At 32.2% G+C, this 12,812-nt stretch overlaps 1 protein-coding gene and 1 pseudogene across 1 annotated transcript; both read right to left on the bottom strand.

The window, feature by feature from the left end:
- Positions 1 to 5,896: 5,896 nt before the first annotated feature.
- On the bottom strand, positions 5,897 to 7,308 carry LOC125868057 (methyl jasmonate esterase 1-like; annotated as a pseudogene).
- Positions 7,309 to 9,491: 2,183 nt separating this feature from the next.
- LOC125850192 (methyl jasmonate esterase 1-like) lies at positions 9,492 to 10,442 on the bottom strand. The gene is made up of 2 exons (XM_049530074.1): positions 10,374 to 10,442; positions 9,492 to 9,809 (listed from the first exon to the last, which is right to left on the bottom strand). The coding sequence occupies exons 1-2, from the start codon at positions 10,440 to 10,442 to the stop codon at positions 9,492 to 9,494; spliced, it is 387 nt and encodes a 128-aa protein (XP_049386031.1).
- Positions 10,443 to 12,812: the final 2,370 nt, after the last annotated feature.

Raw genomic sequence — 12,812 nt, forward strand, 5'->3', positions numbered from 1 at the left:
GGGTGGTCGAGGATCGGGATGAAATATCATTTAAAAACAACTTTTAATATTTTTTTTGGGAGGGAGTGGTGGGAGGGGGTGGGGTAAAAATATTGAATCTAAAAACAAGCTTTAAAATTATTATTTTTGGGGGTGGTTGGGGGATGGTTTGAGGGTAGGGACAAAATAAATTGATTTTTTCAACAAAAAAATAATTGTAATTTGAAGTTGAAAGAGAGTTTTGGAAAATATTTTCCTTAAGTTTTGAAGGGGAGTTATTTTCCTTAAATTTGAGGAAAATGAGTTGATTTGGAAAATGTTTTCCTTCATACCAAACACACCCTAAATGCTACTCAGTTTTTCTTCAAGTTTTGTCTTAATAAGAAAATAGAACGAACCAGTAGACCAGTTCACTGATCGGCTTCATACTTTATGATCTCGTGCACTATAAATGGTAACAGTGATAAATAAAAAGTGTAAGGAACTTGTCTTACCCTGTCCTGCAGTTATTCTAATCTCGAGTCTCCGTTCAGTTTAAATGATGCATTTAATTATTGAGACAAGTAGGAGCTTTATGAGAAAATGGGTCCTGTGAGGGAGTCATGAGACAAAAACAACATATCCAGTGAAATCTCACAAATATGAGAGCGGCTATAATTTAATGTTTTGGCTCACTTGACCTCCGTATACTCTGAATCACTGATCATATATTTCCATCTACTACTATGACCTTCATTTCCTGCACTATTTATTCATATTGTTCTAATTCTTCAGCATCAACATCTATCTCCTCTTCCCATCGATGAGATTTAACCAAATTGAACTAAAATTCAGTAATTTCATGAAATAGAGGTGTTTATTGATGTCCATTCCAAAAACTGAAATTATAATGGAAAAAAATAACAACTGAAAGAAAATGGTTGAAATGTCAAATTGATTAGCATGATAACGAGGACTTCCATAGAAGAACTGAGATCGCCATATAATATAAATGCATTAGATATGTGAATTGACTGAAGTTACATTCTCAGCCTTACAAATGTCCCCTTACTTTTTTTAATTAAAAGCTCATATCTATACTTGTTTGCAATGCTCACAAAAGTAGTATAAAGTTGTTGGAGCATAGACATCATGGTCGTGTGGTCAGAGCCCTCGATCTCTTCCACTTCATCTGGTGGATTCTTTTCAATCATCCACTGTTGAAATCCAGAGCTTTATTTTTGAGTAGTAACAATGAGCATTCTCCTAACTGATCCACACCTTTTGCTCAAAAAAATTATCTCCTTAGAAACATTTTCCGCGTGGTATAAATAAAGTATCCTTACTAGTTTAGTGGTCAGCGCCAAATCCTAACACCAAGAATTGAAAAAAAAAAATAATTTTATTAGTTCCAAGTTGATGTTATGATTAAGTACTTGATTAAACCTGTATTTTGGATAAAATAATAAAATCATCCAGTAGGTGATACCTACTAAAAATTGCGAAAGAAAAATATATTTTCAAATGCCTACCATTCTCATGACCAGAATAATAGAGGCGGCTTTATAATTAGAGGAGTTAGGTTTCTGCTAACTTACTTTCATGCACAAGCAAACCCACAGTAGCTATTATTTGAGTTTGACTTTTGCTAACTTACTTCCATTCACAAGAAATCGATGTAGGAGTTTGGTGCAAGCCTAGGGAGTGTGGCCTATCTATTAGTTTCCATGCTAGACTAAGCAAGGTACCTTTGGGAGGGCTAGGCTTGTGACTTCTTGGTTTGGCGAAGCACATCCTACAACAGGAACTTCACTAAATGCTATTATCGTCTTCAGTAAGTAATGTTTAATTCTGTGACTGATCATCTGATCTAAAAGTTTAAGTTTTTAGACAAAATAATGAACTGAAATCATATTTTTAGTTGCACTTTATTCTATCACAAGAACAGAACAGATTTCTCAATCATTGGACTACCATCTTGCATCACCTAAATCAACAGTTCTTAGCTATACTTGTTGGCAATGCTCAAAAGAGTAGTATAAAGTTGTTGCGGCTTAGACATCATGGTGTGGTCAGAGCCCTGCATCTCATCCACTTCATCAGCTGGATTTTTTTCAATCATCAACCGTAAAAATTCCTTCTTAAAAGCTTTATTTTCAAATTTTAGTAGCAATAATGAGCATTCGTCTAACTGATCCATGCTTTTTGCTTGAAAGAGCTATCTCGTTAAACATCTACTGCACTGTATAAATAAAAGAAAAGGCTCAAACATACTATCTTTTTTTTTCTTTTCTTTTTTTCAAACATACTATCGAAATTTGAGAAAAGACTTATTTATGTTATCCGTTACAAATTTGGCTCATTTATATCATTATATTTGAGAAAAACTCCATTCATGCCATTATTTTTTAACTCCGGTTTAAAAACATTTTCTTACACGTGGCCAATTATAATTCGGCCATGTTGTTAATTATCTTATTTTTTAAAAAATCTAAAATCATTTGTGAAATTAAAAAATCTACCCATATTAAAAAAAGGAAAAGGGTCAAATATGCCCATAAACTATTCGAAAAGGTCTAGATATACCCTCCATTTAAAGTTTGACTCACTCATGCCCTCGCTGTCGAACTTTTGGCATAGATATGCCCTTATGGGCGTTAGTTGGTCTGCTGGACATATCCAACTCATTTTTCATTTCTTTAAATGCTACATGTAATTGCCATGTCCTTTTAACTTTACCACATGACATTTATATGAAAATGGAAAGGGATAAATGATGCCCCTACAAAATATGGACCCATAAACACCTAATCCTACCAATAAATCAACCCCCCTTTTAAATAAACTACCCGACCATTTTCAACAATTTTGTTTAAATTTTTATTTTTTCGGTAAGTAATTGATTAATAAGAAATAGGAAAAATATGAAAAAATTATAAAATTGACGCCAAAAATTCACAAATAAATATTGTAACCTTAAATTCAACAATTTCAACAATTTTTTTAACATTTTAATTTTTTGGGTAAATCCCGAAAATGAGTAATTTATTAGTAAAAAATATGAAAAAAATATAAAATTAACGCCAAAAAATCACAAATAAATATAGTAGCCTTAAAATTCAACAATTTTTTTTATTTTTATTTTTTTGACAAATCCCGAAAATGAGTAATTTATTAATAAAAAATAGAAAAATATTTAAAAAATATATAAAATTTACTCCAAAAATTCACAAATAAATATAGTAACCTTAAATTCAACAATTTCAACAATTTTTTTAAATTTTGATTTTTTTTTGGTAAATCCCGAAAATGAGTAATTGATTAATAAAAAATAGAAAAAATATTTAAAAAAATATAAATTAAAAAAAGTGTTGAAATTGTTGAATTTAAGGATACTATATTTATTTGTGAATTTTTGGCATTAATTTTATATTTTTTATTAATCAATTACTCATTTTTGAGATTTACCAAAAAAAATTAAAAAAAATTGAAATTGTTTAATTTAAGGTTACTATATTTATTTGTGAATTTTTGGCATAAATTTTATAAAAATAAATTCGTATTTTTCCTTTTTTTATCAATAAATTACTCATTTTCGGGATTTGCCAAAAAAATAAAAATTAAAAAAAATTGTTGAATTTAAGGTTACTATATTTATTTTTGAATTTTTTGCGTTAATTTTATATTTTTTTCATACTTTTCATATTTTTTATTTATCAATTACTCATTTTCGGGATTTACCGAAAAAAAATAAAAGTTTAAAAAAATTATTGAAATTGTTGAATTTAAGGTTACTATATTTATTTGTAAATTTTTGGCGTCAATTTTATATTTTTTTCTTCATATTTTCTTATTTTTTATTAATCAATTACTCATTTTGGGGATTTATCGAAAAAAATAAAAATTAAACAAAATTGTTGAAAACGAATCAGAATTCTTGGTGTTTTTCATATATTCTTGGTGTTCTTGAAGAAGAAGAAACAAAAAAGTACATTTGATCTAAAATCCAATTGAAAAATGTTAAAAGTTGTTTGGAGTCTTGTTGAGGTAAAAAATTGCTTTGCAAAATTGGATTTAAAAAATAATAGCATGGATGACATATTTGAACCTTTTCCCAAGCGGCAATGACATGGACGAACTAAACTTTTAAGGGATAATATACTCGGAAAAGGGTCTAAAATGCCCCTCAAATAGTTGAATTGGTACAAAATCACCCTTCATTCACCTATCAGCCCTAAAATACCCTGACGTCCACCCTTCGGCTCAAAAATACCCTTGATGTTAATCCTTTGACTCATATTTGCTCTTATTTTTAATAGTTCCCTTAATGTAAAATTATTAAATATTTATTTATTATATTGCTTAATGTGATCGGTCCAAATTTAAACCCTTCTCAAATAAATAATAAAAATAATATTTTTAAAAATTCTAATTTTCTATAAAACCACTTATGATTCATATTTTGACCCGATACACTTGAAAAAAATACTAAAAAATAATTAACTTCATGATATCTTCCTATTGGCCTATTTTAAATCGACCTCAATTTATTATAACGTAACCCAACTCATAAATGGGAATCCAACTAAAATCCATACTTACCCCGACTAATTGTCCATCTAAAAAAACAGTTATTTTCATTGATATGAAATTTTCTCTCAATTATCCAAATGTCTTGTTCATTTTCTCGTTTATTCCTTTTTGTAATCTCTTATTCTTAATTAGGATATCTGGGATTCAAACTTGAAATGAACTCACATAGTTATATTCTTTTAGTTAGTATTATTGTCATGATGGGATGAGGGTGGGGATAAGCGAAATGATTATTTTTATTATTTTATTTTTAATTTTGGGTACACACAAAAGAAAAATGTAATATTTATACATATTTGTTTAATTGAGTCATCTTTTATTGAACTAGTTATTCTATATGAATGCATCGTTATTTTCCTCCTTTTTTCTCTCTTGTTTGTCATAAATTTAAAAAATAAAATAAAATGGTGGACAAGATCCAAATAGAAATTTTTTTGGAAGAGATAGGAAGTGAAGGGCCGGGGAGGGAGGAGTAGAGAGTAAATGCACCTTTTTATAATTTTAAATTTACTATGAAATTCAAAATCAAGTCAATCATGTGAGCTTATATATCAAGTAATTTCAAATTATTTTAATGGAAAAGGGCATAAAATGCCCTTAAACTATGACATTTGGTACAATATTACCCTCCATCCACCTAATGAGTATGATCTGTTAGACATAAGGGTATTTTTTAGCCGAAAGGTGGATGTCAGGGATATTTTAGAGCCGATAGGTGGATGGAGGATAATTTTGTACCAATTCAAATACTTGAGGGGCATTTTAGGCCCTTCTCCGTAATATAAATAAGTTTTTTCTCAAAGTTTAATAACATATTTGAACCTTTTCCCAAAAAAAATATTTAGTGATGGAGTTACAGTTTTATGCTTTCGTTTGGTTGGGAATAAGTTATCCCAAGATAATTTATCCTGGGATTAGCTATCATAGGATAACTTATCCCATCACTATGATATAAATGGTGAGATAAGTTATCCCAAACATGGCAACCAAACAAGATACAAAAACTTTATTCCATCACTATTTTCTTATCTCATCACTATTTATTTCTATAATTGTTTGTTTGCAAAATTTAGTGTTTATTTGGAATGAACTTCCAAAATTTCTTTTTTTAAAGCCACTAGCTTGACCCTCAACGTATAGTTAGTAGAGCCGTCCAGTCAGTGCATCGACACAAATGACCTCAGTGGGATCAATGAACTATTGTTCATCTATAGCATATTCCACATTCATATATTCTAATTCTTCAGTATCAACATCTACGTCCTCATCCCATCGACGAGATTTAACTGTTTAGTCTTGAACCAAATTGAACTAATATTCAGTAATTATAGGAAATAGAGGGTTATTTATTGATGTCATTTCCAAACACTGAAATTCCAACAAAAGGGAACAACAGCTGAAAGAGAATATAGTTGAAATATCAAATTAACTAGGACTTGTATGAAAGAACTGAGATCACCAGATATGTGAATTGACTGGAGTTTTATTGATCTCAGCCTTACACATGTCCCCCTTATTCTTCTTAATTAACTATTAGTTATACTTTTTGGCAATTCTCATAAGACTAGTAAAAAGTTGTTGGGGCTTAGACATCATCATCATTGTGTCAGAGCCCTGGATCTCTTCCACTTCATCTGGTGGATTCTTTTCAATCATCAACCGTTGAAATTCCTTCTTCAGAAGTCTATCTTCAACAGCAACAATGAACGCTCGTCTAACTGATCCATACCTTTTGTTTGTGATAACTACCTCCTTAGAAGTATCCTCCACACTGTAATAGCGTGTTGGCCTTACTAGTGTATAGGCCAACGTCAAATCCTAACACCAACAAGGAAAAAAACCCGATTTAAATCAGTTCCAAATTGTTGTCTCCATTAAGTACTTGAATAGATCTATAATTTGGATAAATTCTTGAAATATTCCAATAGGTGAAGCCTACTAATAATTTTTGGCGAAAGAAGTCACTTTAGGGACATTCTCATGACCAGAACAACAAAACTTATTGGCTATTTCAATTATACTATATATTTGAATTATGCTTTGCTTACCTGAAATGGGCTCCGCTGGTACATATTAGTTTCCATGTACTTAGGACCTGGGATGAAGATTGTTGGAGGATTCGTAGGACCATTATTGTATATAAAACGATTATCAGGTCGAGATACTGACTTGAGTAACTGTAACAAAGTATATTTAGTTTCAAACATGTACAAGCATAAATGAACATATAACAGATCATCTCATTGCTAAAGTTGGGAATATGGAACATTGGTACCTCAGTGTAGACTGGTTACATTGATTTTTGGACCAGGCATCAGAGCAGTGACAAATATGGCAACTGAAATTTTTGCTGGAAAGGTTTCCATGGCTTTAGCAATGGCGAGTCCACCATAGGTATGGCCTACAAGAACCACTTTTTCATGTGCAGGAAGAGAAGCCATGAACTCCATTAGCGGAACCAAGTAATCAGAAAAAAGTGGGACTTGGAAGGTCTGTTTCGGGTTGATTCCTGAAGCAGCCAAGTCCAGAGTAGTGACATTATGCCCTGAAGATCTGAGCAATGCCACGATCTTGTACCAGCACCAGGCTCCATGGCCTGCTGTGTGAACAAGCACAAAGTGCTTCTTAACTTTAGGCTCTGACAAGGTTGCATTTGCATATGACAACAAAAGTATTACAACTACTAGACTTGTTAGAAACTTGGTTTTCTCCATATCTTTTTCCCTTCTTTTGAAGAATGAGCACATTATATGAACAATTACAAGGGTAGCTTTATAATCCGATCGAGGAGTTTGGTTTCTGCAACGTACTTCCATGCACAAGCAATGTAGTATGTAGGGGCTGGTACAAGCCTAGGGATTGTTGTCTCTCTATTAATAGTCATGCTTGGCATATGAAAAATTATGAGCCATGAACTGGCATGTTTTCAGGGCAGGTCAATTTGAGCATACTCCACACGTTAATTCATCTAAAAGTAGGGCTGATTTTGACTATGTAGTCCATAGACCATATTGATCCATAAGATTACTAGTCAATATATTTTTTTTTCATTATTTATGTGATAAATTAGATTTAACCAACAATAAAAATAATGTTTTATTTAGTAATTAACAAAAAAAATTGAACTTTCTAATTGTTAGAATTAGGGTATTGGGCTATGACCTATTACTTAGTTCATCTCAACCCAGTAACCTTCAAAGTTTGGGCGGGTCATGTTATTGATCCTGTCCATTTTGACCCCTCCAAATTTAGCTCAAACTTCCCATTTGACACCTCTATTAATATACTGAATATGAGCCAAAACTATTGGATTCGAATGAACCCATATGTTTATATTGAATGTTTTTCTTGGTATTTTAATCATTCACCAAGTCAACTAAAGGAAGAGCTGAATAATTAAAAAGTTCAGCTGTCTTAAAATCATGACCATGTAATCTAATCCTTCAACTTCTTCCACTGGATCAATCATCAATTCTTTAAGTCTACTGGGCAACCTTATCTTCATCATATACAATAAACGCTCAATTAACACATCCATAATTCTGTTAGGACAAAGCTAGTTTCTTTGAAATGTCTTATTCATGTACAAATACAGTTATCATAGAAAATTAAAATGGATCTCTAATTTGCATTGGTTTGTTATTCATATCACACTGATGAGATTTAACTGTTTGGTCTTTAACCTAAATTAAGTAATTACATGAAATAGAGGTTGTTTATTGATGTCAATTCATGAAATGTCAAATTGATTAGCATGATAATAAGGACTTCGATGAAAGTACTGAGATCGCCAAATAAATGCATTAGGTATGCGAATTGATTCAAGTTTTATTCTCAGCCTTACACATGTCCGCCTTATTCTTCTTAATTAACAGCTACTATTATCTGAGGCATTTGATTTTTAGAGGAGTTTGGCTATTATTTGGTTAAGTGGGCAAGCAAGGTATCTATAGGCTTGTGACTTCTTGGATTTCCAAAGCACATCCTACTAAAGGCACTCCACTAAATGCTATTATCGTCTTCGGTAACTAGTGTTTAAGTCTGTAATCATCTGATGTAAAAGTTTAAGTTATTAGAGAAATAATGAACTGAAATCAAAATTTTAAACAACATTTTAGTTGCACATTAATGAGTTAATATCTTTGATGGTCACTCAACTATCAACTTTTTTCACAGAAAGTCACTTAACTTTGATTTTCAACTCAAAAGTCACTCAATTATAGAATCTTTCCATAGAAAGTCACTCGACCTATTTAATTGTTCTTTTCATTAAAATTTGGTGACATTGAATTTTTATTTCTAACTAAAATTTTAACAAATAAACATATATCCATTTAAATAAATGACCCGACCCGCTAAAAATATAATATTGATCCTCTTAATTTACCTTTATTTTCCAAAATTATTTTCTCTCTCTCCCATATTCTTCTCCTTTGCCTTATTTTTTTTTAAAAAAATTCTCAATTTCAGCCTCTTCTTCCTTCTTTTAGTTAGGGATATCTCAATTTCTGATCTCACTAAATCATTCTCTCTTGTCTCCGGTTTCTTTTTTTTTTTTTTTTGGTTATTGTTCATTAGCATATTGTTACTGAGAGTCGTCGTATGAAGGCGAAAGGATAAAAATATACTTGTTGGCAATGCTCAGAAGAGTTCTTAACTATACTTGTTGGCAATGCTCAGAAGAGTAGTAAAAAATCGTTGGGGCTTAGACATCATGGTCACGTGGTCAGAGCCCTGGATCTCTTCTACTTCATCAGGTGGATTTTTTTCAATCATCAACTGTGAAAATTCCTTCTTCAGAGCTTCATTTTCAGCAGCAACAATGAACACTCNCTTCCTTCTTTTAGTTAGGGATATCTCAATTTCTGATCTCACTAAATCATTCTCTCTTGTCTCCGATTTCTTTTTCTTTTTTTTGGTTATTGTTCATTAGCATATTGTTACTGAGAATCGCCGTATGAAGGCGAAAGGATAAAAATATACTTGTTGGCAATGCTCAGAAGAGTAGTAAAAAATCGTTGGGGCTTAGACATCATGGTCACGTGGTCAGAGCCCTGGATCTCTTCTACTTCATCAGGTGGATTTTTTTCAATCATCAACTGTGAAAATTCCTTCTTCAGAGCTTCATTTTCAGCAGCAACAATGAACACTCGCCTAACAAATCCATACCTTTTGCTTGAAAGAAGTATCTCCTTAGCAACATCTTCGACATGGTATAAATGATATGGCCTCACTAGTATAGTGGCCAGTGCCAAATCCTAACACCAAAAGAAGAAGAAAAAAAATATTTGAAGATGATGATCTGTAATTTGGATAAACTATTAAAATCTTTTGGCAAACGAAGTCACTTTAGGGCCATTCTCATGACCAGAATAGCAGAACTTATTGGCTTGTAATGTGGCCTTTTGTTTGATGGAAGAAAGTTATTTTATCTTTCTTTTGTCAAAGATTTAGAAGCCACCATATTTGATATATTCACATTGAGATGTTGAATATTTTGCATCTTTCAAAGACATCATCCATGACATCAACAAGTCTATTTTTTTCTCTATAAATAGGGAGCTTAGACATTAGTTGAAACACACCTTGAAGCATATGAAAATATTTCATTGTTTTCTTTCTTTGTCTTTCCATTAAGAGTAATTTTGTAAGAGAGTTTGTGTTGGGAAACACTTGTGTGAACCCTTTGTTGGAGTGATCTTGTGAGGTTATTCTCTTTGGGTATTTGGGATTAATTAGAGTATTTACTCTAATTCATCAGGGACCTTGTTTTCCTTTTATTAAGAAAAGGGATTTCCCAAGATCTGCAGGGTGGCGGGTACTTCGACNTCCAGAGCTGTTACATTATGTCCTGAAGATGTCATCAATCTTGTACCAGCACCAGGTTCCATAGAATGCGGTGTGAACTAGCACAAAGTGCTTCTTAGCTTTAGGTCCTGACAAGTTCATATGGCAACGGAGACTGACTCTTTTTTCTCCATTTCTTTTGAAGGATGAGCACATAATTTTTTACTTTTCTTATGTAGTTGTAACACTTTTCAACAATCTTATGTGTTTATGCAAAATCTTATACTAAATCACTTGAAAGAGAACGAGTATATATATATATATATATTATAAGGGAAGAGACACAAGTATTGTTATTCTTTCTGAAAAATTGCATCCCTTTAGAAGGGATTGTCTTAATAGAAATCGACGACACTTTTTCTTTGCTCTCTTCTTATCTTAATCTCTCAAGTTCTTGTGAAAGGATTTTATTGAAGATTCTTCCCCCAAATCAAGAACAAACTTCTGTAACATGTATGCAATTATAGCCTATGACTATTTCGGTGTAGTTCGTGTTTCATAAACAAGTTATTGTTAGGACGAAATAATTAAATGTCATGCGTAAGCTAGCGAAGCAATTCTCGAAAAATCATGAATAAGAAGACAAACAAGAAATTTATCTATATTAATATATTTATTTATTTTTTATATATTATTATAAGTGGGAAGCTTCAAAAGTGAAAAGTTAGATTACCATTTTACCCCTACACTAAATCAAATATTTAATTAATTAAATAATAAATAGTAAAATTTAAATTAACTAAGACTAAATACACATTCTAGGGTGAGTTAATAATCAAACATCTAATTAATTTAATAGTAAGGGTTTATAGTAAAATTTCAAAAGTTTGAAGACTTAATTACACCTTTTTTTTTTAGTATTATTATAAGTGGGAAGCTTCAAAAGTGAAAAGTTAGATTATCATTTTACCCCTACACTAAATCAAATATTTAATTAATTAAATAATAAANATCTCTTACAGGGAAATTAAATCTATCTTAAAATCAAAAGAACAGATAGATAGAAATATTACTGGAGAAATTAGTGTAACCCATGGGGAAGGTTTATTTGTAAGAAGTAGATCTAATAAGAAAGAATCAAGTAGTGAGAGGTCTAAATCAAGGCCAAAGTCCAGATATAAAAATGCGGTGTGCAAATATTGTCATAAGAAAGGTCATATTATTTCTGAATGCTATGAGTTGAAAAACAAAGAAAAGCATAAGGAAAACAAATATGAGCATCAAAATACTGACCCCGCTGAAGCAAGTGTAGCCGCTGATGAGTCTGATGGAATAATATTTTTAGCTACTAGTAATAGTTTTAAATCTAACGATGAGTGGATTTTGGATTCGGGTTGTTCTTATCGTATGTGTCCCAATAAGGATTTATTTGCCACATACGAATCTGTTGGAGGTGGAGTTGTCTTGATGGCAACAATGCTTCCTACAAAGTTTTTGGTAAAGGTACAATTCAAATCAGAATGTACGATGGTGTGGTAAGAACTCTCACTGATGTTAGATATGTTCCTGACTTAAAGAAAAATCTCATCTCTTTGGGCACTCTAGAATCTCTTGGGTGCAAATACACAGGTGAAGGTGGAGTTATGAAAATATCTCTAGGTGCTCTGGTGATCATGAAAGCACGTAGATCTGGTACGTTGTACACTTTGTTGGATCCACTGTTACAGGTGCTGCTGCAGTTTCTACCCAATCTGATTCCGACATCACCAAATTGTGGCATATGCGATTGGGGCATATGAGTGAGAAAGGTCTTTCCATCCTCAGCAAAAAAGGTCTTCTTTGTGGACAAAGTACCGGGAACATGGAGTTCTGTGAACACTGTGTGTTCGGGAAGCAGAAAAGAGTCAGCTTCAAATCTCCAGCAATTCATCGAACAAAAGGTACTTTGGACTATATTCATTAAGATCTTTGGGGTCCTTCTCGTACCCCGTCAAAAGGTGGTGCCAGGTATATGTTAACTTTCATTGATGATTATTCAAGAAAGGTTTGGGTTTATTTCTTGAAAAATAAAAGTGATGTTTTCTTAACTTTCAAACAATGGAAAGTTTTGATTGAGAAGCAAACAGGAAAATATGTCAAGCGGCTTAGAACGGATAATGGCTTGGAATTTTGTAATGATGAGTTCAATGAATTTTGTAAAAATGAAGGAATTGCTCGACATCGCACTATGAGGATGACCCCTCAACAAAACGGTGTTGCAGAAAGGATGAATAGAACTCTTTTGGAAAGAGCTCGTTGCATGATTTCAAATGCTGGGTTGACAAATATTTTTTGGGCAGAAGCTATCTCTACAGCTTGTTACATTGTCAACCGTGCTCCTTCTGCACCCTTGAACTTTAAGACTCCGGAGGAAATGTGGTCAGGTACTCCTGCTAATTATTCTGATTTAAAAATCTTTGGTTGTCTCGCGTACA

Source organism: Solanum stenotomum, chromosome 1 (genome assembly GCF_019186545.1).
Source record: "Solanum stenotomum isolate F172 chromosome 1, ASM1918654v1, whole genome shotgun sequence".
Lineage (NCBI taxonomy): Eukaryota > Viridiplantae > Streptophyta > Magnoliopsida > Solanales > Solanaceae > Solanum > Solanum stenotomum.